The 27,815-nt window shown below is 48.1% G+C and overlaps 1 protein-coding gene across 8 annotated transcripts in view; it reads left to right on the top strand.

The window, feature by feature from the left end:
- ncapg (non-SMC condensin I complex, subunit G) overlaps positions 1-26,885 on the top strand; it is a 77,812-nt gene extending 50,927 nt beyond the window's left edge. For 4 of the 8 annotated variants that reach the window (XM_071408468.1, XM_071408466.1, XM_071408471.1 and 1 more), the window contains 6 exons: positions 401-563; positions 9,721-9,888; positions 10,940-11,090; positions 25,361-25,408; positions 25,519-25,588; positions 26,578-26,885. In XM_071408468.1, coding sequence (XP_071264569.1) covers positions 401-563; positions 9,721-9,888; positions 10,940-11,090; positions 25,361-25,408; positions 25,519-25,588; positions 26,578-26,704 — 727 coding nt within the window. In that variant the 3' untranslated portion in view covers positions 26,705-26,885. Of the gene's footprint in view, positions 1-400; positions 564-8,957; positions 9,138-9,720; positions 9,889-10,939; positions 11,091-25,360; positions 25,409-25,518; positions 25,589-26,577 lie in introns of those variants that run through there. The other 4 variants (XM_071408469.1, XM_071408467.1, XM_071408473.1 and 1 more) reach the window with 3 other exon arrangements.
- The last annotated feature ends 930 nt before the right edge of the window (positions 26,886-27,815 follow it).

The raw sequence follows: 27,815 nt of genomic DNA, 5'->3' as shown, positions 1-27,815 counted from the left end.
TGTTCAGGGCCCACCAGGAGTGTGTTTACTGACTGTGTGTGTGTTCAGGGCCCACCAGGAGTGTGTTTACTGACTGTGTGTGTGTTCAGGGCCCACCAGGAGTGTGTTTACTGACTGTGTGTGTGTTCAGGGCCCAACAGGAGTGTGTTTACTGACTGTGTGTGTGTTCAGGGTCCACCAGGAGTGTGTTTACTGACTGTGTGTGTGTTCAGGGCCCACCAGGAGTGTGTTTACTGACTGTGTGTGTGTGTGTGTGTGTTCAGGGCCCACCAGGAGTGTGTTTACTGACTGTGTGTGTGTGTGTGTGTGTTCAGGGCCCACCAGGAGTGTGTTTACTGACTGTGTGTGTGTTCAGGGCCCACCAGGAGTGTGTTTACTGACTGTGTGTGTGTGTGTTCAGGGCCCACCAGGAGTGTGTGGAGGAGTGTTTCCTGCCCACCCTCCAGACCCTGCTGAATGCTCCGGCTACGTCTCCGCTGGCCGAGGTGGACGTCACTAACGTAGCAGAGCTGCTCGTCGAGCTGACCCGGCCCAGCTCTCTCATGAAGCCTGGAGACCCACAGGTTTAGTATAACCTCATTATAACATCTATACAGTAGTGATGGGGCCCAGCTCTCTCATAAAGCCTGGAGACCCACAGGGTTTAGTATAACCTCATTATAACATCTATACAGTAGTGACCCGGCCCAGCTCTCTCATAAAGCCTGGAGACCCACAGGGTTTAGTATAACCTCATTATAACATCTATACAGTAGTGATGGGGCCCAGCTCTCTCATAAAGCCTGGAGACCCACAGGGTTTAGTATAACCTCATTATAACATCTATACAGTAGTGATGAGGGGCCCAGCTCTCTCATAAAGCCTGGAGACCCACAGGTTTAGTATAACCTCATTATAACATCTATACAGTAGTGATGGGGCCCAGCTCTCTCATAAAGCCTGGAGACCCACAGGGTTTAGTATAACCTCATTATAACATCTATACAGTAGTGATGAGGGGCCCAGCTCTCTCATAAAGCCTGGAGACCCACAGGGTTTAGTATAACCTCATTATAACATCTATACAGTAGTGATGAGGGGCCCAGCTCTCTCATAAAGCCTGGAGACCCACAGGTTTAGTATAACCTCATTATAACATCTATACAGTAGTGATGAGGGGGGTGTCCATAGATATACAGGCCTCTAACACACAGGTAATATTTAATATAACATCTATACAGTAGACGAATCACACGTAGAATCGTGAGAATCCACATGTCAGTAGGGTGATGATTCATGTCAGTAGGGTGATGATACATGTCAGTAGGGTGATGATTCATGTCAGTAGGGTGATGATACATGTCAGTATGGTGATGATACATGTCAGTAGGGTGATGATACATGTCAGTAGGGTGATGATTCATGTCAGTAGGGTGATGATTCATGTCAGTATGGTGTTGATACATGTCAGTAGGGTGATGATACATGTCAGTAGGGTGATGATTCATGTCAGTAGGGTGATGATTCATGTCAGTAGGGTGATGATACATGTCAGTAGGGTGATGATACATGTCAGTAGGGTGATGATACATGTCAGTAGGGTGATGATACATGTCAGTAGGGTGATGATACATGTCAGTAGGGTGATGATACATGTCAGTAGGGTGATGATACATGTCAGTATGGTGATGATCCATGTCAGTAGGGTGATGATACATGTCAGTATGGTGATGATTCATGTCAGTAGGGTGATGATACATGTCAGTATGGTGATGATTCATGTCAGTATGGTGATGATTCATGTCAGTAGGTTGATGATACATGTCAGTATGGTGATGATCCATGTCAGTAGGGTGATGATACATGTCAGTAGGGTGATGATACATGTCAGTAGGGTGATGATACATGTCAGTAGGGTGATGATACATGTCAGTAGGGTGATGATACATGTCAGTAGGGTGATGATACATGTCAGTAGGGTGATGATACATGTCAGTAGAGTGATGATACATGTCAGTAGGGTGATGATACATGTCAGTAGGGTGATGATACATGTCAGTAGGGTGATGATACATGTCAGTAGGGTGATGATACATGTCAGTAGGGTGATGATACATGTCAGTAGGGTGATGATACATGTCAGTAGGGTGATGATATATGTCAGTAGGGTGATGATATATGTCAGTATGGTGATGATTCATGTCAGTATGGTGATGATACATGTCAGTATGGTGATGATACATGTCAGTATGGTGATGATACATGTCAGTAGGGTGATGATACATGTCAGTATGGTGATGATACATGTCAGTAGGGTGATGATACATGTCAGTAGGGTGATGATACATGTCAGTAGGGTGATGATACATGTCAGTAGGGTGATGATACATGTCAGTAGGGTGATGATACATGTCAGTAGGGTGATGATACATGTCAGTAGGGTGATGATACATGTCAGTAGGGTGATGATACATGTCAGTAGGGTGATGATACATGTCAGTAGGGTGATGATACATGTCAGTATGGTGATGATACATGTAGAATCCACATGTCAGTATGGTGATGATACATGTCAGTATGGTGATGATACATGTCAGTATGGTGATGATACATGTAGAATCCACATGTCAGTAGGGTGATGATACATGTCAGTATGGTGATGATACATGTCAGTAGGGTGATGATACATGTCAGTAGGGTGATGATACATGTCAGTAGGGTGATGATACATGTCAGTAGGGTGATGATACATGTCAGTAGGGTGATGATACATGTCAGTAGGGTGATGATACATGTCAGTAGGGTGATGATACATGTCAGTAGAGTGATGATACATGTCAGTAGGGTGATGATACATGTCAGTAGGGTGATGATACATGTCAGTAGGGTGATGATACATGTCAGTAGGGTGATGATATATGTCAGTAGGGTGATGATATATGTCAGTATGGTGATGATTCATGTCAGTATGGTGATGATACATGTCAGTATGGTGATGATACATGTCAGTATGGTGATGATACATGTCAGTAGGGTGATGATTCATGTCAGTATGGTGATGATTCATGTCAGTATGGTGATGATACATGTCAGTATGGTGATGATACATGTCAGTATGGTGATGATACATGTCAGTAGGGTGATGATACATGTCAGTAGGGTGATGATACATGTCAGTAGGGTGATGATACATGTCAGTAGGGTGATGATACATGTCAGTAGGGTGATGATACATGTCAGTAGGGTGATGATACATGTCAGTAGAGTGATGATACATGTCAGTAGAGTGATGATACATGTCAGTAGGGTGATGATACATGTCAGTAGGGTGATGATACATGTCAGTAGGGTGATGATACATGTCAGTAGGGTGATGATACATGTCAGTAGGGTGATGATACATGTCAGTAGGGTGATGATACATGTCAGTAGGGTGATGATACATGTCAGTATGGTGATGATACATGTAGAATCCACATGTCAGTAGGGTGATGATACATGTCAGTATGGTGATGATACATGTCAGTAGGGTGATGATACATGTCAGTAGGGTGATGATATATGTCGGTATGGTGATGATACATGTCGGTATGGTGATGATACATGTCGGTATGGTGATGATTCATGTCAGTATGGATATGATTCATGTCAGTATGGTGATGATACATGTCAGTAGGGTGATGATACATGTCAGTAGGGTGATGATACATGTCAGTAGGGTGATGATACATGTCAGTAGGGTGATGATTCATGTCAGTAGGGTGATGATACATGTCAGTAGGGTGATGATACATGTCAGTAGAGTGATGATACATGTCAGTAGGGTGATGATACATGTCAGTAGGGTGATGATACATGTCAGTATGGTGATGATACATGTAGAATCCACATGTCAGTATGGTGATGATACATGTCAGTATGGTGATGATACATGTAGAATCCACATGTCAGTAGGGTGATGATACATGTCAGTATGGTGATGATACATGTCAGTAGGGTGATGATACATGTCAGTAGGGTGATGATACATGTCAGTAGGGTGATGATACATGTCAGTAGGGTGATGATACATGTCAGTAGGGTGATGATACATGTCAGTAGGGTGATGATACATGTCAGTAGGGTGATGATACATGTCAGTAGGGTGATGATACATGTCAGTAGAGTGATGATACATGTCAGTAGGGTGATGATACATGTCAGTAGGGTGATGATACATGTCAGTAGGGTGATGATACATGTCAGTAGGGTGATGATATATGTCAGTAGGGTGATGATATATGTCAGTATGGTGATGATTCATGTCAGTATGGTGATGATACATGTCAGTATGGTGATGATACATGTCAGTATGGTGATGATACATGTCAGTAGGGTGATGATTCATGTCAGTATGGTGATGATTCATGTCAGTATGGTGATGATACATGTCAGTATGGTGATGATACATGTCAGTATGGTGATGATACATGTCAGTAGGGTGATGATACATGTCAGTAGGGTGATGATACATGTCAGTAGGGTGATGATACATGTCAGTAGGGTGATGATACATGTCAGTAGGGTGATGATACATGTCAGTAGGGTGATGATACATGTCAGTAGGGTGATGATACATGTCAGTAGAGTGATGATACATGTCAGTAGGGTGATGATACATGTCAGTAGGGTGATGATACATGTCAGTAGGGTGATGATACATGTCAGTAGGGTGATGATACATGTCAGTAGGGTGATGATACATGTCAGTAGGGTGATGATACATGTCAGTATGGTGATGATACATGTAGAATCCACATGTCAGTAGGGTGATGATACATGTCAGTATGGTGATGATACATGTCAGTAGGGTGATGATACATGTCAGTAGGGTGATGATACATGTCAGTAGGGTGATGATATATGTCGGTATGGTGATGATACATGTCGGTATGGTGATGATACATGTCGGTATGGTGATGATTCATGTCAGTATGGATATGATTCATGTCAGTATGGTGATGATACATGTCAGTAGGGTGATGATACATGTCAGTAGGGTGATGATACATGTCAGTAGGGTGATGATACATGTCAGTAGGGTGATGATTCATGTCAGTAGGGTGATGATACATGTCAGTATGGTGATGATACATGTAGAATCCACATGTCAGTATGGTGATGATACATGTAGAATCCACATGTCAGCATGGTGATGATACATGTCAGTAGGGTGATGATACATGTCAGTATGGTGATGATACATGTAGAATCCACATGTCAGTATGGTGATGATACATGTCAGTATGGTGATGATACATGTCAGTAGGGTGATGATACATGTCAGTAGGGTGATGATACATGTCAGTATGGTGATGATACATGTCAGTAGGGTGATGATACATGTCAGTAGGGTGATGATACATGTCAGTAGGGTGATGATACATGTCAGTAGGGTGATGATACATGTCAGTAGGGTGATGATACATGTCAGTAGAGTGATGATACATGTCAGTAGGGTGATGATACATGTCAGTAGGGTGATGATACATGTCAGTAGGGTGATGATACATGTCAGTAGGGTGATGATATATGTCAGTAGGGTGATGATATATGTCAGTATGGTGATGATTCATGTCAGTATGGTGATGATACATGTCAGTATGGTGATGATACATGTCAGTATGGTGATGATACATGTCAGTAGGGTGATGATACATGTCAGTATGGTGATGATACATGTAGAATCCACATGTCAGTATGGTGATGATACATGTCAGTATGGTGATGATACATGTAGAATCCACATGTCAGTAGGGTGATGATACATGTCAGTATGGTGATGATACATGTCAGTAGGGTGATGATACATGTCAGTAGGGTGATGATACATGTCAGTAGGGTGATGATACATGTCAGTAGGGTGATGATACATGTCAGTAGGGTGATGATACATGTCAGTAGGGTGATGATACATGTCAGTAGGGTGATGATACATGTCAGTAGAGTGATGATACATGTCAGTAGGGTGATGATACATGTCAGTAGGGTGATGATACATGTCAGTAGGGTGATGATACATGTCAGTAGGGTGATGATATATGTCAGTAGGGTGATGATATATGTCAGTATGGTGATGATTCATGTCAGTATGGTGATGATACATGTCAGTATGGTGATGATACATGTCAGTATGGTGATGATACATGTCAGTAGGGTGATGATTCATGTCAGTATGGTGATGATTCATGTCAGTATGGTGATGATACATGTCAGTATGGTGATGATACATGTCAGTATGGTGATGATACATGTCAGTAGGGTGATGATACATGTCAGTAGGGTGATGATACATGTCAGTAGGGTGATGATACATGTCAGTAGGGTGATGATACATGTCAGTAGGGTGATGATACATGTCAGTAGGGTGATGATACATGTCAGTAGGGTGATGATACATGTCAGTAGAGTGATGATACATGTCAGTAGGGTGATGATACATGTCAGTAGGGTGATGATACATGTCAGTAGGGTGATGATACATGTCAGTAGGGTGATGATACATGTCAGTAGGGTGATGATACATGTCAGTAGGGTGATGATACATGTCAGTATGGTGATGATACATGTAGAATCCACATGTCAGTAGGGTGATGATACATGTCAGTATGGTGATGATACATGTCAGTAGGGTGATGATACATGTCAGTAGGGTGATGATACATGTCAGTAGGGTGATGATATATGTCGGTATGGTGATGATACATGTCGGTATGGTGATGATACATGTCGGTATGGTGATGATTCATGTCAGTATGGATATGATTCATGTCAGTATGGTGATGATACATGTCAGTAGGGTGATGATACATGTCAGTAGGGTGATGATACATGTCAGTAGGGTGATGATACATGTCAGTAGGGTGATGATTCATGTCAGTAGGGTGATGATACATGTCAGTAGGGTGATGATACATGTCAGTAGAGTGATGATACATGTCAGTAGGGTGATGATACATGTCAGTAGGGTGATGATACATGTCAGTATGGTGATGATACATGTAGAATCCACATGTCAGTATGGTGATGATACATGTCAGTATGGTGATGATACATGTAGAATCCACATGTCAGTAGGGTGATGATACATGTCAGTATGGTGATGATACATGTCAGTAGGGTGATGATACATGTCAGTAGGGTGATGATACATGTCAGTAGGGTGATGATACATGTCAGTAGGGTGATGATACATGTCAGTAGGGTGATGATACATGTCAGTAGGGTGATGATACATGTCAGTAGGGTGATGATACATGTCAGTAGGGTGATGATACATGTCAGTAGGGTGATGATACATGTCAGTAGGGTGATGATACATGTCAGTAGGGTGATGATACATGTCAGTAGAGTGATGATACATGTCAGTAGGGTGATGATACATGTCAGTAGGGTGATGATACATGTCAGTAGGGTGATGATACATGTCAGTAGGGTGATGATATATGTCAGTATGGTGATGATTCATGTCAGTATGGTGATGATACATGTCAGTATGGTGATGATACATGTCAGTATGGTGATGATACATGTCAGTAGGGTGATGATTCATGTCAGTATGGTGATGATTCATGTCAGTATGGTGATGATACATGTCAGTATGGTGATGATACATGTCAGTATGGTGATGATACATGTCAGTATGGTGATGATACATGTCAGTAGGGTGATGATACATGTCAGTAGGGTGATGATACATGTCAGTAGGGTGATGATACATGTCAGTAGGGTGATGATACATGTCAGTAGGGTGATGATACATGTCAGTAGGGTGATGATACATGTCAGTAGGGTGATGATACATGTCAGTAGGGTGATGATACATGTCAGTAGAGTGATGATACATGTCAGTAGGGTGATGATACATGTCAGTAGGGTGATGATACATGTCAGTAGGGTGATGATACATGTCAGTAGGGTGATGATACATGTCAGTAGGGTGATGATACATGTCAGTAGGGTGATGATACATGTCAGTATGGTGATGATACATGTAGAATCCACATGTCAGTAGGGTGATGATACATGTCAGTATGGTGATGATACATGTCAGTAGGGTGATGATACATGTCAGTAGGGTGATGATACATGTCAGTAGGGTGATGATATATGTCGGTATGGTGATGATACATGTCGGTATGGTGATGATACATGTCGGTATGGTGATGATTCATGTCAGTATGGATATGATTCATGTCAGTATGGTGATGATACATGTCAGTAGGGTGATGATACATGTCAGTAGGGTGATGATACATGTCAGTAGGGTGATGATTCATGTCAGTAGGGTGATGATACATGTCAGTATGGTGATGATACATGTAGAATCCACATGTCAGTATGGTGATGATACATGTAGAATCCACATGTCAGCATGGTGATGATACATGTCAGTAGGGTGATGATACATGTCAGTATGGTGATGATACATGTAGAATCCACATGTCAGTATGGTGATGATACATGTCAGTATGGTGATGATACATGTCAGTAGGGTGATGATACATGTCAGTAGGGTGATGATACATGTCAGTATGGTGATGATACATGTCAGTAGGGTGATGATACATGTCAGTAGGGTGATGATACATGTCAGTAGGGTGATGATACATGTCAGTAGGGTGATGATACATGTCAGTAGGGTGATGATACATGTCAGTATGGTGATGATACATGTAGAATCCACATGTCAGTAGGGTGATGATACATGTCAGTAGGGTGATGATACGGTATATAAACTAAGCCTAATGTATCAGATCTGACCCAGGTCTCTTATACAACCCTCTAACACACCGGTCACCTAACCATCACCAAGCAGACTATCAGGCCACTTCAATATAATCCAACCATAATATCAACTCTGCTGCCAGCATTACTGGCCTCCTCCCTCTGTCTGAAGTGTATTCTCTGGAGGCTAAAGTGTGTGTGTGTGTGTGCAGGAGGTGTGTGTCCATGACTACCTGGCAGTGCGTGTGTGTGCAGGAGGTGTGTGTCCATGACTACCTGGCAGTGCGTGTGTGTGCAGGAGGTGTGTGTCCATGACTACCTGGCAGTGCGTGTGTGTGCAGGAGGTGTGTGTCCATGACTACCTGGCAGTGTGTGTGTGTGCAGGAGGTGTGTGTCCATGACTACCTGGCAGTGCGTGTGTGTGCAGGAGGTGTGTGTCCATGACTACCTGGCAGTGTGTGTGTGTGCAGGAGGTGTGTGTCCATGACTACCTGGCAGTGCGTGTGTGTGCAGGAGGTGTGTGTCCATGACTACCTGGCAGTGTGTGTGTGTGCAGGAGGTGTGTGTCCATGACTACCTGGCAGTGCGTGTGTGTGCAGGAGGTGTGTGTCCATGACTACCTGGCAGTGCGTGTGTGTGCAGGAGGTGTGTGTCCATGACTACCTGGCAGTGTGTGTGTGTGTGTGTGTGCAGGAGGTGTGTGTCCATGACTACCTGGCAGTGCGTGTGTGTGCAGGAGGTGTGTGTCCATGACTACCTGGCAGTGCGTGTGTGTGTGTGTGTGCAGGAGGTGTGTGTCCATGACTACCTGGCAGTGCGTGTGTGTGCAGGAGGTGTGTGTCCATGACTACCTGGCAGTGCGTGTGTGTGCAGGAGGTGTGTGTCCATGACTACCTGGCAGTGCGTGTGTGTGTGTGTGTGCAGGAGGTGTGTGTCCATGACTACCTGGCAGTGCGTGTGTGTGTGTGTGTGCAGGAGGTGTGTGTCCATGACTACCTGGCAGTGCGTGTGTGTGGCGAGATGCTGAAGGACCCAGAAGCTCCAGAAGTCCGTCTCTACTCCAAAGTACTGAGCAGTCTGGAGCTCAGTACTGACAACAACACGACAAGAGACCTGGTGACCCTGTTACAACAGGTTACACAGGTACAGTACTGACAACAACACGACAAGAGACCTGGTGACCCTGTTACAACAGGTTACACAGGTACAGTACTGACAACAAGAGACCTGGTGACCCTGTTACAACAGGTTACACAGGTACAGTAATGACAACAACACGACAAGAGACCTGGTGACCCTGTTACAACAGGTTACACAGGTACAGTACTGACAACAACACGACAAGAGACCTGGTGACCCTGTTACAACAGGTTACACAGGTACAGTACTGACAACAAGAGACCTGGTGACCCTGTTACAACAGGTTACACAGGTACAGTACTGACAACAACACGACAAGAGACCTGGTGACCCTGTTACAACAGGTTACACAGGTACAGTACTGACAACAAGAGACCTGGTGACCCTGTTACAACAGGTTACACAGGTACAGTACTGACAACAAGAGACCTGGTGACCCTGTTACAACAGGTTACACAGGTACAGTACTGACAACAAGAGACCTGGTGACCCTGTTACAACAGGTTACACAGGTACAGTACTGACAACAACACGACAAGAGACCTGGTGACCCTGTTACAACAGGTTACACAGGTACAGTACTGACAACAAGAGACCTGGTGACCCTGTTACAACAGGTTACACAGGTACAGTACTGACAACAAGAGACCTGGTGACCCTGTTACAACAGGTTACACAGGTACAGTACTGACAACAACACGACAAGAGACCTGGTGACCCTGTTACAACAGGTTACACAGGTACAGTACTGACAACAACACGACAAGAGACCTGGTGACCCTGTTACAACAGGTTACACAGGTACAGTACTGACAACAAGAGACCTGGTGACCCTGTTACAACAGGTTACACAGGTACAGTACTGACAACAACACGACAAGAGACCTGGTGACCCTGTTACAACAGGTTACACAGGTACAGTACTGACAACAAGAGACCTGGTGACCCTGTTACAACAGGTTACACAGGTACAGTACTGACAACAAGAGACCTGGTGACCCTGTTACACCACGTACATTTCCTGATGACATCAAACTAACCCATGTCTGTGTAGGAGGTGAAGGATCGCATCGCTCTGCGTGCTCTGGAGAAGCTGATTGGACAGCTGCAGGACTCCAAGAACCAACCAGATCTCAGCGCTACGACACTACAGCCTGTCGATGTCAACGCTGAGGGTAACGAGAGAGAGGAGACTACTACTGAGGGTAAAGAGAGAGAGGAGACTACTACTGAGGGTAGAGAGAGAGAGGAGACTACTACTGAGGGTAGAGAGAGAGAGGAGACTACTACTGAGGGTAGAGAGAGAGAGAGAGGAGACTACTACTGAGGGTAGAGAGAGAGAGGAGACTACTACTGAGGGTAGAGAGAGAGAGAGAGGAGACTACTACTGAGGGTAGAGAGAGAGAGGAGACTACTACTGAGAGTAGAGAGAGAGAGGAGACTACTACTGAGGGTAGAGAGAGAGAGGAGACTACTACTGAGGGTAAAGAGAGAGAGGAGACTACTACTGAGGGTAGAGAGAGAGAGGAGACTACTACTGAGGGTAGAGAGAGAGGGGAGACTACTACTGAGGGTAGAGAGAGAGAGGAGACTACTACTAAGGGTAGAGAGAGAGAGAGGAGACTACTACTGAGGGTAGAGAGAGAGAGGAGACTACTACTGAGGGTAGAGAGAGAGAGGAGACTACTACTGAGGGTAGAGAGAGAGAGGAGACTACTACTGAGGGTAGAGAGAGAGAGGAGACTACTACTGAGGGTAGAGAGAGAGGAGACTACTACTGAGGGTAGAGAGAGAGAGGAGACTACTACTGAGGGTAGAGAGAGAGAGGAGACTACTACTGAGGGTAGAGAGAGAGAGGAGACTACTACTGAGGGTAGAGAGAGAGAGGAGACTACTACTGAGGGTAGAGAGAGAGAGGAGACTACTACTGAGGGTAGAGAGAGAGAGGAGACTACTACTGAGGGTAAAGAGAGAGAGGAGACTACTACTGAGGGTAGAGAGAGAGAGGAGACTACTACTGAGGGTAGAGAGAGAGAGGAGACTACTACTGAGGGTAAAGAGAGAGAGGAGACTACTACTGAGGGTAGAGAGAGAGAGGAGACTACTACTGAGGGTAGAGAGAGAGAGGAGACTACTACTGAGGGTAGAGAGAGAGAGGAGACTACTACTGAGGGTAGAGAGAGAGAGGAGACTATTACTGAGGGTAGAGAAAGAGAGGAGACTACTACTGAGGGTAGAGAGAGAGAGAGAGGAGACTACTACTGAGGGTAGAGAGAGAGAGAGAGGAGACTACTACTGAGGGTAGAGAGAGAGAGGAGACTACTACTGAGGGTAGAGAGAGAGAGAGAGGAGACTACTACTGAGGGTAGAGAGAGAGAGAGAGAGAGGAGACTACTAATGAGGGTAGAGAGAGGAGACTACTACTGAGGGTAGAGAGAGAGAGGAGACTACTACTGAGGGTAGAGAGAGAGAGGAGACTACTACTGAGGGTAGAGAGAGAGAGGAGACTACTACTGAGGGTAGAGAGAGAGAGGAGACTGCTACTGAGGGTAGAGAGAGAGAGGAGACTACTACTGAGGGTAGAGAGAGAGAGGAGACTACTACTGAGGGTAGAGAGAGAGAGAGAGGAGACTACTACTGAGGGTAGAGAGAGAGAGGAGACTACTACTGAGGGTAGAGAGAGAGGAGACTACTACTGAGGGTAGAGAGAGAGGAGACTACTACTGAGGGTAGAGAGAGAGAGAGGAGACTACTACTGAGGGTAGAGAGAGAGAGAGGAGACTACTACTGAGGGTAGAGAGAGAGAGAGGAGACTACTACTGAGGGTAGAGAGAGAGAGAGGAGACTACTACTGAGGGTAGAGAGAGAGAGGAGACTACTACTGAGGGTAGAAAGAGAGAGGAGACTACTACTGAGGGTAGAGAGAGAGAGAGGAGACTACTACTGATGGTAGAGAGAGAGAGGAGACTACTACTGAGAGTAGAGAGAGAGAGGAGACTACTACTGAGGGTAGAGAGAGAGAGGAGACTACTACTGAGGGTAGAGAGAGGAGACTACTACTGAGAGTAGAGAGAGAGAGGAGACTACTACTGAGGGTAGAGAGAGAGAGGAGACTACTACTGAGGGTAAAGAGAGAGAGGAGACTACTACTGAGGGTAGAGAGAGAGAGGAGACTACTACTGAGGGTAGAGAGAGAGGGGAGACTACTACTGAGGGTAGAGAGAGAGAGGAGACTACTACTGAGGGTAGAGAGAGAGAGGAGACTACTACTAAGGGTAGAGAGAGAGAGAGGAGACTACTACTGAGGGTAGAGAGAGAGAGGAGACTACTACTGAGGGTAGAGAGAGAGAGGAGACTACTACTGAGGGTAGAGAGAGAGAGGAGACTACTACTGAGGGTAGAGAGAGAGAGAGAGGAGACTACTACTGAGGGTAGAGAGAGAGAGAGAGGAGACTACTACTGAGGGTAGAGAGAGAGAGAGAGGAGACTACTACTGAGGGTAGAGAGAGAGAGGAGACTACTACTGAGGGTAGAGAGAGAGAGGAGACTACTACTGAGGGTAGAGAGAGAGAGGAGACTACTACTGAGGGTAGAGAGAGAGAGAGGAGACTACTACTGAGGGTAGAGAGAGAGAGAGGAGACTACTACTGAGGGTAGAGAGAGAGAGAGAGGAGACTACTACTGAGGGTAGAGAGAGAGAGAGAGGAGACTACTACTGAGGGTAGAGAGAGAGAGAGGAGACTCCTACTGAGGGTAGAGAGAGAGAGAGGAGACTACTACTGAGGGTAGAGAGAGAGAGAGAGGAGACTACTACTGAGGGTAGAGAGAGAGAGGAGACTACTACTGAGGGTAGAGAGAGAGAGGAGACTACTACTGAGGGTAGAGAGAGAGAGAGGAGACTACTACTGAGGGTAGAGAGAGAGAGGAGACTACTACTGAGGGTAGAGGGAGAGAGAGAGGAGACTACTACTGAGGGTAGAGAGAGAGAGAGAGGAGACTACTACTGAGGGTAGAGAGAGAGAGGAGACTACTACTGAGGGTAGAGAGAGAGAGGAGACTACTACTGAGGGTAGAGAGAGAGAGGAGACTACTACTGAGGGTAGAGAGAGAGAGGAGACTACTACTGAGGGTAGAGAGAGAGAGAGGAGACTACTACTGAGGGTAGAGAGAGAGAGAGAGGAGACTACTACTGGGGGTAGAGAGAGAGAGAGGAGACTACTACTGAGGGTAGAGAGAGAGAGAGGAGACTACTACTGAGGGTAGAGAGAGAGAGAGGAGACTACTACTGAGGGTAGAGAGAGAGAGGAGACTACTACTGAGGGTAGAGAGAGAGAGGAGACTACTACTGAGGGTAGAGAGAGAGAGGAGACTACTACTGAGGGTAGAGAGAGAGAGGAGACTACTACTGAGGGTAGAGAGAGAGAGAGGAGACTACTACTGAGGGTAGAGAGAGAGAGAGAGGAGACTACTACTGAGGGTAGAGAGAGAGAGAGAGGAGACTACTACTGAGGGTAGAGAGAGAGAGGAGACTACTACTGAGGGTAGAGAGAGAGAGGAGACTACTACTGAGGGTAGAGAGAGAGAGGAGACTACTACTGAGGGTAGAGAGAGAGAGGAGACTACTACTGAGGGTAGAGAGAGAGAGAGGAGACTACTACTGAGGGTAGAGAGAGAGAGGAGACTACTACTGAGGGTAGAGAGAGAGAGAGGAGACTACTACTGAGGGTAGAGAGAGAGGGGAGACTACTACTGAGGGTAGAGAGAGAGAGGAGACTACTACTGAGGGTAGAGAGAGAGAGGTGACTACTACTGAGGGTAGAGAGAGAGAGAGGAGACTACTACTGAGGGTAGAGAGAGAGAGAGAGGAGACTACTACTGAGGGTAGAGAGAGAGAGGAGACTACTACTGAGGGTAGAGAGAGAGAGAGGAGACTACTACTGAGGGTAGAGAGAGAGAGGAGACTACTACTGAGGGTAGAGAGAGAGAGGAGACTACTACTGAGGGTAGAGAGAGAGAGGAGACTACTACTGAGGGTAGAGAGAGAGAGGAGACTACTACTGAGGGTAGAGAGAGAGAGGAGACTACTACTGAGGGTAGAGAGAGAGAGGAGACTACTACTGAGGGTAGAGTGAGAGAGGAGACTACTACTGAGGGGAGAGAGAGAGGAGACTACTACTGAGGGTAAAGAGAGAGAGAGAGAGAGAGGAGACTACTACTGAGGGTAAAGAGAGAGAGAGAGAGGAGACTACTACTGAGGGTAACGAGAGAGAGAGGAGACTACTACTGAGGGTAGAGAGAGAGAGGAGACTACTACTGAGGGTAGAGAGAGAGAGGAGACTACTACTGAGGGTAGAGAGAGAGAGGAGACTACTACTGAGGGTAGAGAGAGAGAGAGAGGAGACTACTACTGAGGGTAGAGAGAGAGGAGACTACTACTGAGGGTAGAGAGAGAGAGGAGACTACTACTGAGGGTAGAGAGAGAGAGGAGACTACTACTGAGGGTAGAGAGAGAGAGAGAGGAGACTACTACTGAGGGTAGAGAGAGAGAGAGAGAGAGGAGACTACTACTGAGGGTAGAGAGAGGAGACTACTACTGAGGGTAGAGAGAGAGAGGAGACTACTACTGAGGGTAGAGAGAGAGAGAGAGGAGACTACTACTGAGGGTAGAGAGAGGAGACTACTACTGAGGGTAGAGAGAGAGAGGAGACTACTACTGAGGGTAGAGAGAGAGAGGAGACTACTACTGAGGGTAGAGAGAGAGAGGAGACTACTACTGAGGGTAGAGAGAGGAGACTACTACTGAGAGTAGAGAGAGAGAGAGAGGAGACTACTACTGAGGGGAGAGAGAGAGAGGAGATTACTACTGAGGGGAGAGAGAGAGAGGAGACTACTACTGAGGGTAGAGAGAGAGAGGAGACTACTACTGAGGGGAGAGAGAGAGGAGACTACTACTGAGGGTAAAGAGAGAGAGAGAGAGGAGACTACTACTGAGGGTAGAGAGAGAGGAGACTACTACTGAGGGTAGAGAGAGAGAGGAGACTACTACTGAGGGTAGAGAGAGAGAGGAGACTACTACTGAGGGTAGAGAGAGAGAGAGAGGAGACTACTACTGAGGGTAGAGAGAGAGAGAGAGAGAGAGGAGACTACTACTGAGGGTAGAGAGAGGAGACTACTACTGAGGGTAGAGAGAGAGAGGAGACTACTACTGAGGGTAGAGAGAGAGAGAGAGGAGACTACTACTGAGGGTAGAGAGAGGAGACTACTACTGAGGGTAGAGAGAGAGAGGAGACTACTACTGAGGGTAGAGAGAGAGAGGAGACTACTACTGAGGGTAGAGAGAGGAGACTACTACTGAGAGTAGAGAGAGAGAGAGAGGAGACTACTACTGAGGGTAGAGAGAGAGAGGAGACTACTACTGAGGGTAGAGAGAGAGAGGAGACTACTACTGAGGGTAGAGAGAGAGAGGAGACTACTACTGAGGGGAGAGAGAGAGGAGACTACTACTGAGGGTAAAGAGAGAGAGAGAGAGGAGACTACTACTGAGGGTAGAGAGAGAGAGGAGACTACTACTGAGGGTAACGAGAGAGAGGAGACTACTCCTGAGGGTAGAGAGAGAGAGGAGACTACTACTGAGGGTAGAGAGAGAGAGAGAGGAGACTACTACTGAGGGTAGAGAGAGAGGAGACTACTACTGAGGGTAGAGAGAGAGAGGAGACTACTACTGAGGGTAGAGAGAGAGAGGAGACTACTACTGAGGGTAGAGAGAGAGAGAGAGGAGACTACTACTGAGGGTAGAGAGAGAGAGAGAGAGAGGAGACTACTACTGAGGGTAGAGAGAGGAGACTACTACTGAGGGTAGAGAGAGAGAGGAGACTACTACTGAGGGTAGAGAGAGAGAGAGAGGAGACTACTACTGAGGGTAGAGAGAGAGAGGAGACTACTACTGAGGGTAGAGAGAGAGAGGAGACTACTACTGAGGGTAGAGAGAGGAGACTACTACTGAGAGTAGAGAGAGAGAGAGAGGAGACTACTACTGAGGGTAGAGAGAGAGAGGAGACTACTACTGAGGGTAGAGAGAGAGAGGAGACTACTACTGAGGGTAGAGAGAGAGAGAGGAGACTACTACTGAGGGTAGAGAGAGAGAGGAGACTACTACTGAGGGTAGAGAGAGAGGGGAGACTACTACTGAGGGTAGAGAGAGAGAGGAGACTACTACTGAGGGTAGAGAGAGAGAGAGGAGACTACTACTGAGGGTAGAGAGAGAGAGAGGAGACTACTACTGAGGGTAGAGAGAGAGAGAGAGGAGACTACTACTGAGGGTAGAGAGAGAGAGGAGACTACTACTGAGGGTAGAGAGAGAGGGAGAGAGGAGACTACTACTGAGGGTAGAGAGAGAGGGAGAGAGGAGACTACTACTGAGGGTAGAGAGAGAGAGAAGAGACTACTACTGAGGGTAGAGAGAGAGAGAGAGGAGACTACTACTGAGGGTAGAGAGAGAGAGGAGACTACTACTGAGGGTAGAGAGAGAGAGGAGACTACTACTGAGGGTAGAGAGAGAGAGAGGAGACTACTACTGAGGGTAGAGAGAGAGAGGAGACTACTACTGAGGGTAGAGAGAGAGAGAGAGGAGACTACTACTGAGGGTAGAGAGAGAGAGAGAGGAGACTACTACTGAGGGTAGAGAGAGAGAGAGAGGAGACTACTACTGAGGGTAGAGAGAGAGAGAGAGGAGACTACTACTGAGGGTAGAGAGAGAGAGGAGACTACTACTGAGGGTAGAGAGAGAGAGGAGACTACTACTGAGGGTAGAGAGAGAGAGGAGACTACTACTGAGGGTAGAGAGAGAGAGAGGAGACTACTACTGAGGGTAGAGAGAGAGAGAGAGGAGACTACTACTGAGGGTAGAGAGAGAGAGAGAGAGGAGACTACTACTGAGGGTAGAGAGAGAGAGAGAGGAGACTACTACTGAGGGTAGAGAGAGAGAGAGGAGACTACTACTGAGGGTAGAGAGAGAGAGAGAGGAGACTACTACTGAGGGTAGAGAGAGAGAGAGAGGAGACTACTACTGAGGGTAGAGAGAGAGAGAGGAGACTACTACTGAGGGTAGAGAGAGAGAGGAGACTACTACTGAGGGTAGAGAGAGAGAGGAGACTACTACTGAGGGTAGAGAGAGAGAGAGGAGACTACTACTGAGGGTAGAGAGAGAGAGGAGACTACTACTGAGGGTAGAGAGAGAGAGAGGAGACTACTACTGAGGGTAGAGAGAGAGAGAGAGAGGAGACTACTACTGAGGGTAGAGAGAGAGAGAGAGAGGAGACTACTACTGAGGGTAGAGAGAGAGAGGAGACTACTACTGAGGGTAGAGAGAGAGAGGAGACTACTACTGAGGGTAGAGAGAGAGAGGAGACTACTACTGAGGGTAGAGAGAGAGAGGAGACTACTACTGAGGGTAGAGAGAGAGAGAGGAGACTACTACTGAGGGTAGAGAGAGAGAGGAGACTACTACTGAGGGTAGAGAGAGAGAGGAGACTACTACTGAGGGTAGAGAGAGAGGGGAGACTACTACTGAGGGTAGAGAGAGAGAGGAGACTACTACTGAGGGTAGAGAGAGAGAGAGAGGAGACTACTACTGAGGGTAGAGAGAGAGAGAGAGGAGACTACTACTGAGGGTAGAGAGAGAGAGAGAGGAGACTACTACTGAGGGTAGAGAGAGAGAGAGAGGAGACTACTACTGAGGGTAGAGAGAGAGAGGAGACTACTACTGAGGGTAGAGAGAGAGAGGAGACTACTACTGAGGGTAGAGAGAGAGAGAGGAGACTACTACTGAGGGTAGAGAGAGAGAGGAGACTACTACTGAGGGTAGAGAGAGAGGGGAGACTACTACTGAGGGTAGAGAGAGAGAGGAGACTACTACTGAGGGTAGAGAGAGAGAGAGAGGAGACTACTACTGAGGGTAGAGAGAGAGAGGAGACTACTACTGAGGGTAGAGAGAGAGAGGAGACTACTACTGAGGGTAGAGAGAGAGAGGAGACTACTACTGAGGGTAGAGAGAGAGAGGAGACTACTACTGAGGGTAGAGAGAGAGAGAGAGGAGACTACTACTGAGGGTAGAGAGAGGAGACTACTACTGAGGGTAGAGAGAGAGAGAGAGAGGAGACTACTACTGAGGGTAGAGAGAGAGAGAGGAGACTACTACTGAGGGTAGAGAGAGAGAGAGGAGACTACTACTGAGGGTAGAGAGAGAGAGAGGAGACTACTACTGAGGGTAGAGAGAGAGAGAGAGGAGACTACTACTGAGGGTAGAGAGAGAGAGGAGACTACTACTGAGGGTAGAGAGAGAGAGGAGACTACTACTGAGGGTAGAGAGAGAGAGGAGACTACTACTGAGGGTAGAGAGAGAGAGAGGAGACTACTACTGAGGGTAGAGAGAGAGAGGAGACTACTACTGAGGGTAGAGAGAGAGAGGAGACTACTACTGAGGGTAGAGAGAGAGAGGAGACTACTACTGAGGGTAGAGAGAGAGAGGAGACTACTACTGAGGGTAGAGAGAGAGAGGAGACTACTACTGAGGGTAGAGAGAGAGAGGAGACTACTACTGAGGGTAGAGAGAGAGAGGAGACTACTACTGAGGGTAGAGAGAGAAAGGAGACTACTACTGAGGGTAGAGAGAGAGAGGAGACTACTACTGAGGGTAGAGAGAGAGAGGAGACTACTACTGAGGGGGGAGAGAGAGGAGACTACTACTGAGGGTAAAGAGAGAGAGAGAGAGGAGACTACTACTGAGGGTAGAGAGAGAGAGGAGACTACTACTGAGGGTAACGAGAGAGAGGAGACTACTACTGAGGGTAGAGAGAGAGAGGAGACTACTACTGAGGGTAGAGAGAGAGAGGAGACTACTACTGAGGGTAGAGAGAGAGAGGAGACTACTACTGAGGGTAGAGAGAGAGAGGAGACTACTACTGAGGGTAGAGAGAGAGAGAGGAGACTACTACTGAGGGTAGAGAGAGAGAGAGAGGAGACTACTACTGAGGGTAGAGAGAGAGGAGACTACTACTGAGGGTAGAGAGAGAGAGGAGACTACTACTGAGGGTAGAGAGAGAGAGGAGACTACTACTGAGGGTAGAGAGAGAGAGGAGACTACTACTGAGGGTAGAGAGAGAGAGGAGACTACTACTGAGGGTAGAGAGAGAGAGGAGACTACTACTGAGGGTAGAGAGAGAGAGGAGACTACTACTGAGGGTAAAGAGAGAGAGAGGAGACTACTACTGAGGGTAAAGAGAGAGAGGAGACTACTACTGAGGGTAAAGAGAGAGAGGAGACTACTACTGAGGGTAACGAGAGAGAGGAGACTACTACTGAGGGTAGAGAGAGAGAGGAGGCTACTACTGAGGGTAGAGAGAGAGGAGACTACTACTGAGGGTAGAGAGAGAGAGGAGACTACTACTGAGGGTAGAGAGAGAGAGGAGACTACTACTGAGGGTAGAGAGAGAGAGAGGAGACTACTACTGAGGGTAGAGAGAGAGAGAGAGAGGAGACTACTACTGAGGGTAGAGAGAGAGAGGAGACTACTACTGAGGGTAGAGAGAGAGAGGAGACTACTACTGAGGGTAGAGAGAGAGAGAGAGGAGACTACTACTGAGGGTAGAGAGAGAGAGAGAGGAGACTACTACTGAGGGTAGAGAGAGAGAGAGAGGAGACTACTACTGAGGGTAGAGAGAGAGAGAGAGGAGACTACTACTGAGGGTAGAGAGAGAGAGGAGACTACTACTGAGGGTAGAGAGAGAGAGGAGACTACTACTGAGGGTAGAGAGAGAGAGGAGACTACTACTGAGGGTAGAGAGAGAGAGGAGACTACTACTGAGGGTAGAGAGAGAGAGAGGAGACTACTACTGAGGGTAGAGAGAGAGAGGAGACTACTACTGAGGGTAGAGAGAGAGAGAGGAGACTACTACTGAGGGTAGAGAGAGAGAGGAGACTACTACTGAGGGTAGAGAGAGAGAGGAGACTACTACTGAGGGTAGAGAGAGAGGAGACTACTACTGAGGGTAGAGAGAGAGAGGAGACTACTACTGAGGGTAGAGAGAGAGAGGAGACTACTACTGAGGGTAGAGAGAGAGAGGAGACTACTACTGAGGGTAGAGAGAGAGAGGAGACTACTACTGAGGGTAGAGAGAGAGAGAGGAGACTACTACTGAGGGTAGAGAGAGAGAGAGAGGAGACTACTACTGAGGGTAGAGAGAGAGAGGAGACTACTACTGAGGGTAGAGAGAGAGAGGAGACTACTACTGAGGGTAGAGAGAGAGAGGAGACTACTACTGAGGGTAGAGAGAGAGGAGACTACTACTGAGGGTAGAGAGAGAGAGGAGACTACTACTGAGGGTAGAGAGAGAGAGGAGACTACTACTGAGGGTAGAGAGAGAGAGAGAGAGAGAGAGAGGAGACTACTACTGAGGGTAGAGAGAGAGAGGAGACTACTACTGAGGGTAGAGAGAGAGAGGAGACTACTACTGAGGGTAGAGAGAGAGGGGAGACTACTACTGAGGGTAGAGAGAGAGAGAGAGGAGACTACTACTGAGGGTAGAGAGAGAGAGAGGAGACTACTACTGAGGGTAGAGAGAGAGAGAGGAGACTACTACTGAGGGTAGAGAGAGAGAGAGAGAGAGAGGAGACTACTACTGAGGGTAGAGAGAGAGGAGACTACTACTGAGGGTAGAGAGAGAGAGGAGACTACTACTGAGGGTAACGAGAGAGAGGAGACTACTACTGAGGGTAGAGAGAGAGAGGAGACTACTACTGAGGGTAGAGAGAGAAGAGGAGACTACTACTGAGGGTAGAGAGAGAGAGAGAGGAGACTACTACTGAGGGTAGAGAGAGAGAGGAGACTACTACTGAGGGTAGAGAGAGAGAGGAGACTACTACTGAGGGTAGAGAGAGAGAGGAGACTACTACTGAGGGTAGAGAGAGAGAGGAGACTACTACTGAGGGTAGAGAGAGAGAGGAGACTACTACTGAGGGTAGAGAGAGAGAGGAGACTACTACTGAGGGTAGAGAGAGAGAGGAGACTACTACTGAGGGTAGAGAGAGAGAGGAGACTACTACTGAGGGTAGAGAGAGAGAGGAGACTACTACTGAGGGTAGAGAGAGAGAGGAGACTACTACTGAGGGTAGAGAGAGAGAGGAGACTACTACTGAGGGTAGAGAGAGAGAGGAGACTACTACTGAGGGTAGAGAGAGAGAGAGGAGACTACTACTGAGGGTAGAGAGAGAGAGAGAGGAGACTACTACTGAGGGTAGAGAGAGAGAGAGAGAGGAGACTACTACTGAGGGTAGAGAGAGAGAGACTACTACTGAGGGTAGAGAGAGAGAGGAGACTACTACTGAGGGTAGAGAGAGAGAGGAGACTACTACTGAGGGTAGAGAGAGAGAGGAGACTACTACTGAGGGTAGAGAGAGAGAGGAGACTACTACTGAGGGTAGAGAGAGAGAGGAGACTACTACTGAGGGTAGAGAGAGAGGGAGAGAGAGAGAGAGGAGACTACTACTGAGGGTAGAGAGAGAGAGAGAGAGAGAGAGAGAGAGGAGACTACTACTGAGGGTAGAGAGAGAGAGGAGACTACTACTGAGGGTAGAGAGAGAGAGAGAGGAGACTACTACTGAGGGTAGAGAGAGAGAGGAGACTACTACTGAGGGTAGAGAGAGAGAGGAGACTACTACTGAGGGTAGAGAGAGAGAGGAGACTACTACTGAGGGTAGAGAGAGAGAGGAGACTACTACTGAGGGTAGAGAGAGAGAGAGAGGAGACTACTACTGAGGGTAGAGAGAGAGAGAGAGAGAGGAGACTACTACTGAGGGTAGAGAGAGAGAGGAGACTACTACTGAGGGTTGAGAGAGAGAGGAGACTACTACTGAGGGTAGAGAGAGAGAGAGAGGAGACTACTACTGAGGGTAGAGAGAGAGAGGAGACTACTACTGAGGGTAGGGAGAGAGAGAGAGGAGACTACTACTGAGGGTAGAGAGAGAGAGAGAGAGAGAGGAGACTACTACTGAGGGTAGAGAGAGAGAGAGGAGACTACTACTGAGGGTTGAGAGAGAGAGGAGACTACTACTGAGGGTAGAGAGAGAGGAGACTACTACTGAGGGTAGAGAGAGAGAGAGAGGAGACTACTACTGAGGGTAGAGAGAGAGAGGAGACTACTACTGAGGGTAGAGAGAGAGAGGAGACTACTACTGAGGGTAGAGAGAGAGAGGAGACTACTACTGAGGGTAGAGAGAGAGAGGAGACTACTACTGAGGGTAGAGAGAGAGAGGAGACTACTACTGAGGGTAGAGAGAGAGAGAGAGAGAGAGGAGACTACTACTGAGGGTAGAGAGAGAGAGGAGACTACTACTGAGGGTAGAGAGAGAGAGAGAGAGAGAGGAGACTACTACTGAGGGTAGAGAGAGAGGAGACTACTACTGAGGGTAGAGAGAGAGAGGAGACTACTACTGAGGGTAGAGAGAGAGAGGAGACTACTACTGAGGGTAGAGAGAGAGAGGAGACTACTACTGAGGGTAGAGAGAGAGAGAGAGAGAGAGAGGAGACTACTACTGAGGGTAGAGAGAGAGAGGAGACTACTACTGAGGGTAGAGAGAGAGAGGAGACTACTACTGAGGGTAGAGAGAGAGAGAGAGAGGAGACTACTACTGAGGGTAGAGAGAGAGAGGAGACTACTACTGAGGGTTGAGAGAGAGGAGACTACTACTGAGGGTAGAGAGAGAGAGAGAGGAGACTACTACTGAGGGTAGAGAGAGAGAGGAGACTACTAATGAGGGTAGAGAGAGAGAGGAGACTACTACTGAGGGGGGAGAGAGAGGAGACTACTACTGAGGGTAGAGAGAGAGAGGAGACTACTACTGAGGGTAAAGAGAGAGAGGAGACTACTACTGAGGGGGGAGAGAGAGGAGACTACTACTGAGGGTAGAGAGAGAGAGGAGACTACTACTGAGGGTAGAGAGAGAGGAGACTACTACTGAGGGTAGAGAGAGAGAGGAGACTACTACTGAGGGTAAAGAGAGAGAGGAGACTACTACTGAGGGGGGAGAGAGAGGAGACTACTACTGAGGGTAGAGAGAGAGAGGAGACTACTACTGAGGGTAGAGAGAGAGGAGACTACTACTGAGGGTAGAGAGAGAGAGGAGACTACTACTGAGGGTAGAGAGAGAGAGGAGACTACTACTGAGGGTAGAGAGAGAGAGGAGACTACTACTGAGGGTAGAGAGAGAGAGGAGACTACTACTGAGGGTAGAGAGAGAGAGGAGACTACTACTGAGGGTAGAGAGAGAGAGGAGACTACTACTGAGGGTAGAGAGAGAGAGGAGACTACTACTGAGGGTAGAGAGAGAGAGGAGACTACTACTGAGGGTAGAGAGAGAGAGGAGACTACTACTGAGGGTAGAGAGAGAGAGAGAGAGAGAGGAGACTACTACTGAGGGTAGAGAGAGAGAGGAGACTACTACTGAGGGTAGAGAGAGAGAGAGAGAGAGAGGAGACTACTACTGAGGGTAGAGAGAGAGGAGACTACTACTGAGGGTAGAGAGAGAGAGGAGACTACTACTGAGGGTAGAGAGAGAGAGGAGACTACTACTGAGGGTAGAGAGAGAGAGGAGACTACTACTGAGGGTAGAGAGAGAGAGAGAGAGAGAGAGGAGACTACTACTGAGGGTAGAGAGAGAGAGGAGACTACTACTGAGGGTAGAGAGAGAGAGGAGACTACTACTGAGGGTAGAGAGAGAGAGAGAGAGAGGAGACTACTACTGAGGGTAGAGAGAGAGAGAGGAGACTACTACTGAGGGTTGAGAGAGAGAGGAGACTACTACTGAGGGTAGAGAGAGAGAGAGAGGAGACTACTACTGAGGGTAGAGAGAGAGAGAGAGGAGACTACTACTGAGGGTAGAGAGAGAGAGGAGACTACTAATGAGGGTAGAGAGAGAGAGGAGACTACTACTGAGGGGGGAGAGAGAGGAGACTACTACTGAGGGTAGAGAGAGAGAGGAGACTACTACTGAGGGTAGAGAGAGAGAGGAGACTACTACTGAGGGTAGAGAGAGAGAGGAGACTACTACTGAGGGTAGAGAGAGAGAGGAGACTACTACTGAGGGTAAAGAGAGAGAGGAGACTACTACTGAGGGGGGAGAGAGAGGAGACTACTACTGAGGGTAGAGAGAGAGAGGAGACTACTACTGAGGGTAGAGAGAGAGGAGACTACTACTGAGGGTAGAGAGAGAGAGGAGACTACTACTGAGGGTAAAGAGAGAGAGGAGACTACTACTGAGGGGGGAGAGAGAGGAGACTACTACTGAGGGTAGAGAGAGAGAGGAGACTACTACTGAGGGTAGAGAGAGAGAGAGAGGAGACTACTACTGAGGGTAGAGAGAGAGAGGAGACTACTACTGAGGGTAGAGAGAGATGTAACTCCTAATGTCTTCATCTCTACAGAAGCTGCCAACCAGGACCTGGACCAGTCTGCCAAGAGGCCCAAGAGAGGTATTACCCCATCTTACACACCTCCTGCTAACCTCTGACAGGGTTGAGCACCACAAACAGCTGATCGTGTGTGTGTGTGTGTGTGTGTGTGTGTGTGTGTGTGTGTGTAGGTCAGAGGAAACCCTCCACAGCCAAAGGAGCCAAGAAGTCCAGCAGATCGGCAGAGTCCTCCGAGGAGAGGTGAGAGGAGGGGAGGGGAGGGGTGTGTGTGTGTGTGTTGAGGGGGTGTGTGAACATGGTAGTATTGTATTAGTATCTTAATCGTCCCTGAATGTTGAAATGGATCCGTTCTGTACATCACCTTTAACTTCTTCTCTCTCTCCGTCTCCCTCCTCCTCCTCTCCGTCTCCCTCCTCCTCCTCTCCGTCTCCCTCCTCCTCCTCTCCGTCTCCCCCCTCCTCCCCTCCCCCCCCCTCCTCCTCCCCCCCCCCCCTCCTCCTCCTCTCCCCCTCCTCCTCTCCGTCTCCCTCCTCCTCCTCTCCGTCTCCCTCCTCCTCTCCGTCTCCCTCCTCCTCTCCGTCTCCCTCCTCCTCTCCGTCTCCCTCCTCCTCTCCGTCTCCCTCTTCCTCTCCGTCTCCCTCTTCCTCTCCGTCTCCCTCCTCCTCTCCGTCTCCCACCTCCTTTCCGTCTCCCACCTCCTTTCCGTCTCCCACCTCCTCTCCGTCTCCCACCTCCTCTCCGTCTCCCTCCTCCTCTCCGTCTCCCTCCTCCTCCCCGTCTCCCTCCTCCTCTCCCTCCCCCTCCTCCTCTCCCTCCCCCTCCTCCTCTCCGTCTCCCCCCTCCTCTCCATCTCCCCTCTCCGTCTCCTCTCCGTCTCCCACCTCCTCCTCCTCTCCGTCTCCCTCCTCCTTTCCGTCTCCCTCCTCCTCCCCGTCTCCCTCCTCCTCTCCGTCCCCCTCCTCCTCTCCGTCTCCCTCCCCCTCCTCCTCTCCGTCTCCCCCCTCCTCTCCATCTCCCCTCTCCGTCTCCTCTCCGTCTCCCACCTCCTCCTCGTCTCCCTCCTCCTCTCCGTCTCCCACCTCCTCCTCCTCTCCGTCTCCCTCCTCCTTTCCGTCTCCCTCCTCTCCGTCTCCCACCTCCTCCTCCTCTCCGTCTCCCTCCTCCTCTCTGTCTCCCTCCTCCTCCTCCTCTCCCTCCCCCTCCTCCTCTCCGTCTCCCCTCCTCTATAGTGATGGGGAGAATGTTCCAGACTCGGTACCGGTAACCCGTTCATCCCGCCGGGCCAAGACGGCAGCTTTGGACAAAACCAGACTGGACCTCAGTGCCCTCATCAACCAGGAGGCCAACACCTCGTAGAGTCCCAGGTCGGATAGGGTAGAGAGGTCAGAGGTCAGGATGTGTGTAGCTGCCTAGTGGAATCACTAATGTATCAGAGTAGAGGACATGTCTCTAACCCTGTTGATCTACAAAGGAATGTCTATGATCAACCTGAATTAAAAATGTATTTTTATTGGATTAAATAAAACTATTAACCTTCCTCCTGCCTGTTGTGTGTCTCTGCTGTAATTCACCCTTCGTTATTGAACCTGTATTCCTAATTGAGGTCAGGAGGACTCTGTATTCCACCAGGAAGTCCCATTGAGGAAAGGAAAACTCTGTATTCCTCCAGGAAGTCCCATTGAGGTCAGGAGAGCTCTGTATTCCTCCAGGAAGTCCCATTGAGTTCAGGAGAGCTCTGTATTCCTCCAGGAAGTCCCATTGAGTTCAGGAGAGCTCTGTATTCCTCCAGGAAGTCCCATTGAGGTCAGGAGAACTCTGTATTCCTCCAGGAAGTCCCATTGAGGTCAGGAGAACTCTGTATTCCTCCAGGAAGTCCCATTGAGGTCAGGAGAACTCTGTATTCCTCCAGGAAGTCCCATTGAGGTCAGGAGAACTCTGTATTCCTCCAGGAAGTCCCATTGAGGTCAGGAGAACTCTGTATTCCTCCAGGAAGTCCCATTGAGGTCAGGAGAACTCTGTATTCCTCCAGGAAGTCCCATTGAGGTCAGGAGAACTCTGTGTTCCTCCAGGAAGTCCCATTGAGGTCAGCAGAGCTCTGTATTCCTCCAGGAAGTCCCATTGAGGTCAGGAGAACTCTGTATTCCTCCAGGAAGTCCCATTGAGGTCAGGACATCTCTCTATTCCTCCAGGAAGTCCCATTGAGGTCAGGAGAACTCTGTATTCCTCCAGGAAGTCCCATTGAGGTCAGGAGAACTCTGTATTCCTCCAGGATGTCCCATTGAGGTCAGAACTCTAGTCCTCCAGGAAGTCCCATTGAGGTCAGGAGAACTCTGTATTCCTCCAGGAAGTCCCATTGAGGTCAGGAGAACTCTGTATTCCTCCAGGAAGTCCCATTGAGGTCAGGACATCTCTCTATTCCTCCAGGAAGTCCCATTGAGGTCAGGACATCTCTCTATTCCTCCAGGAA

The sequence above is a fragment of the Salvelinus alpinus genome, chromosome 6 (genome assembly GCF_045679555.1).
Source record: "Salvelinus alpinus chromosome 6, SLU_Salpinus.1, whole genome shotgun sequence".
Lineage (NCBI taxonomy): Eukaryota > Metazoa > Chordata > Actinopteri > Salmoniformes > Salmonidae > Salvelinus > Salvelinus alpinus.
Note: the sequence above shows the minus strand (reverse complement) of the source record. Positions and strands in the feature narration are given on the sequence as shown.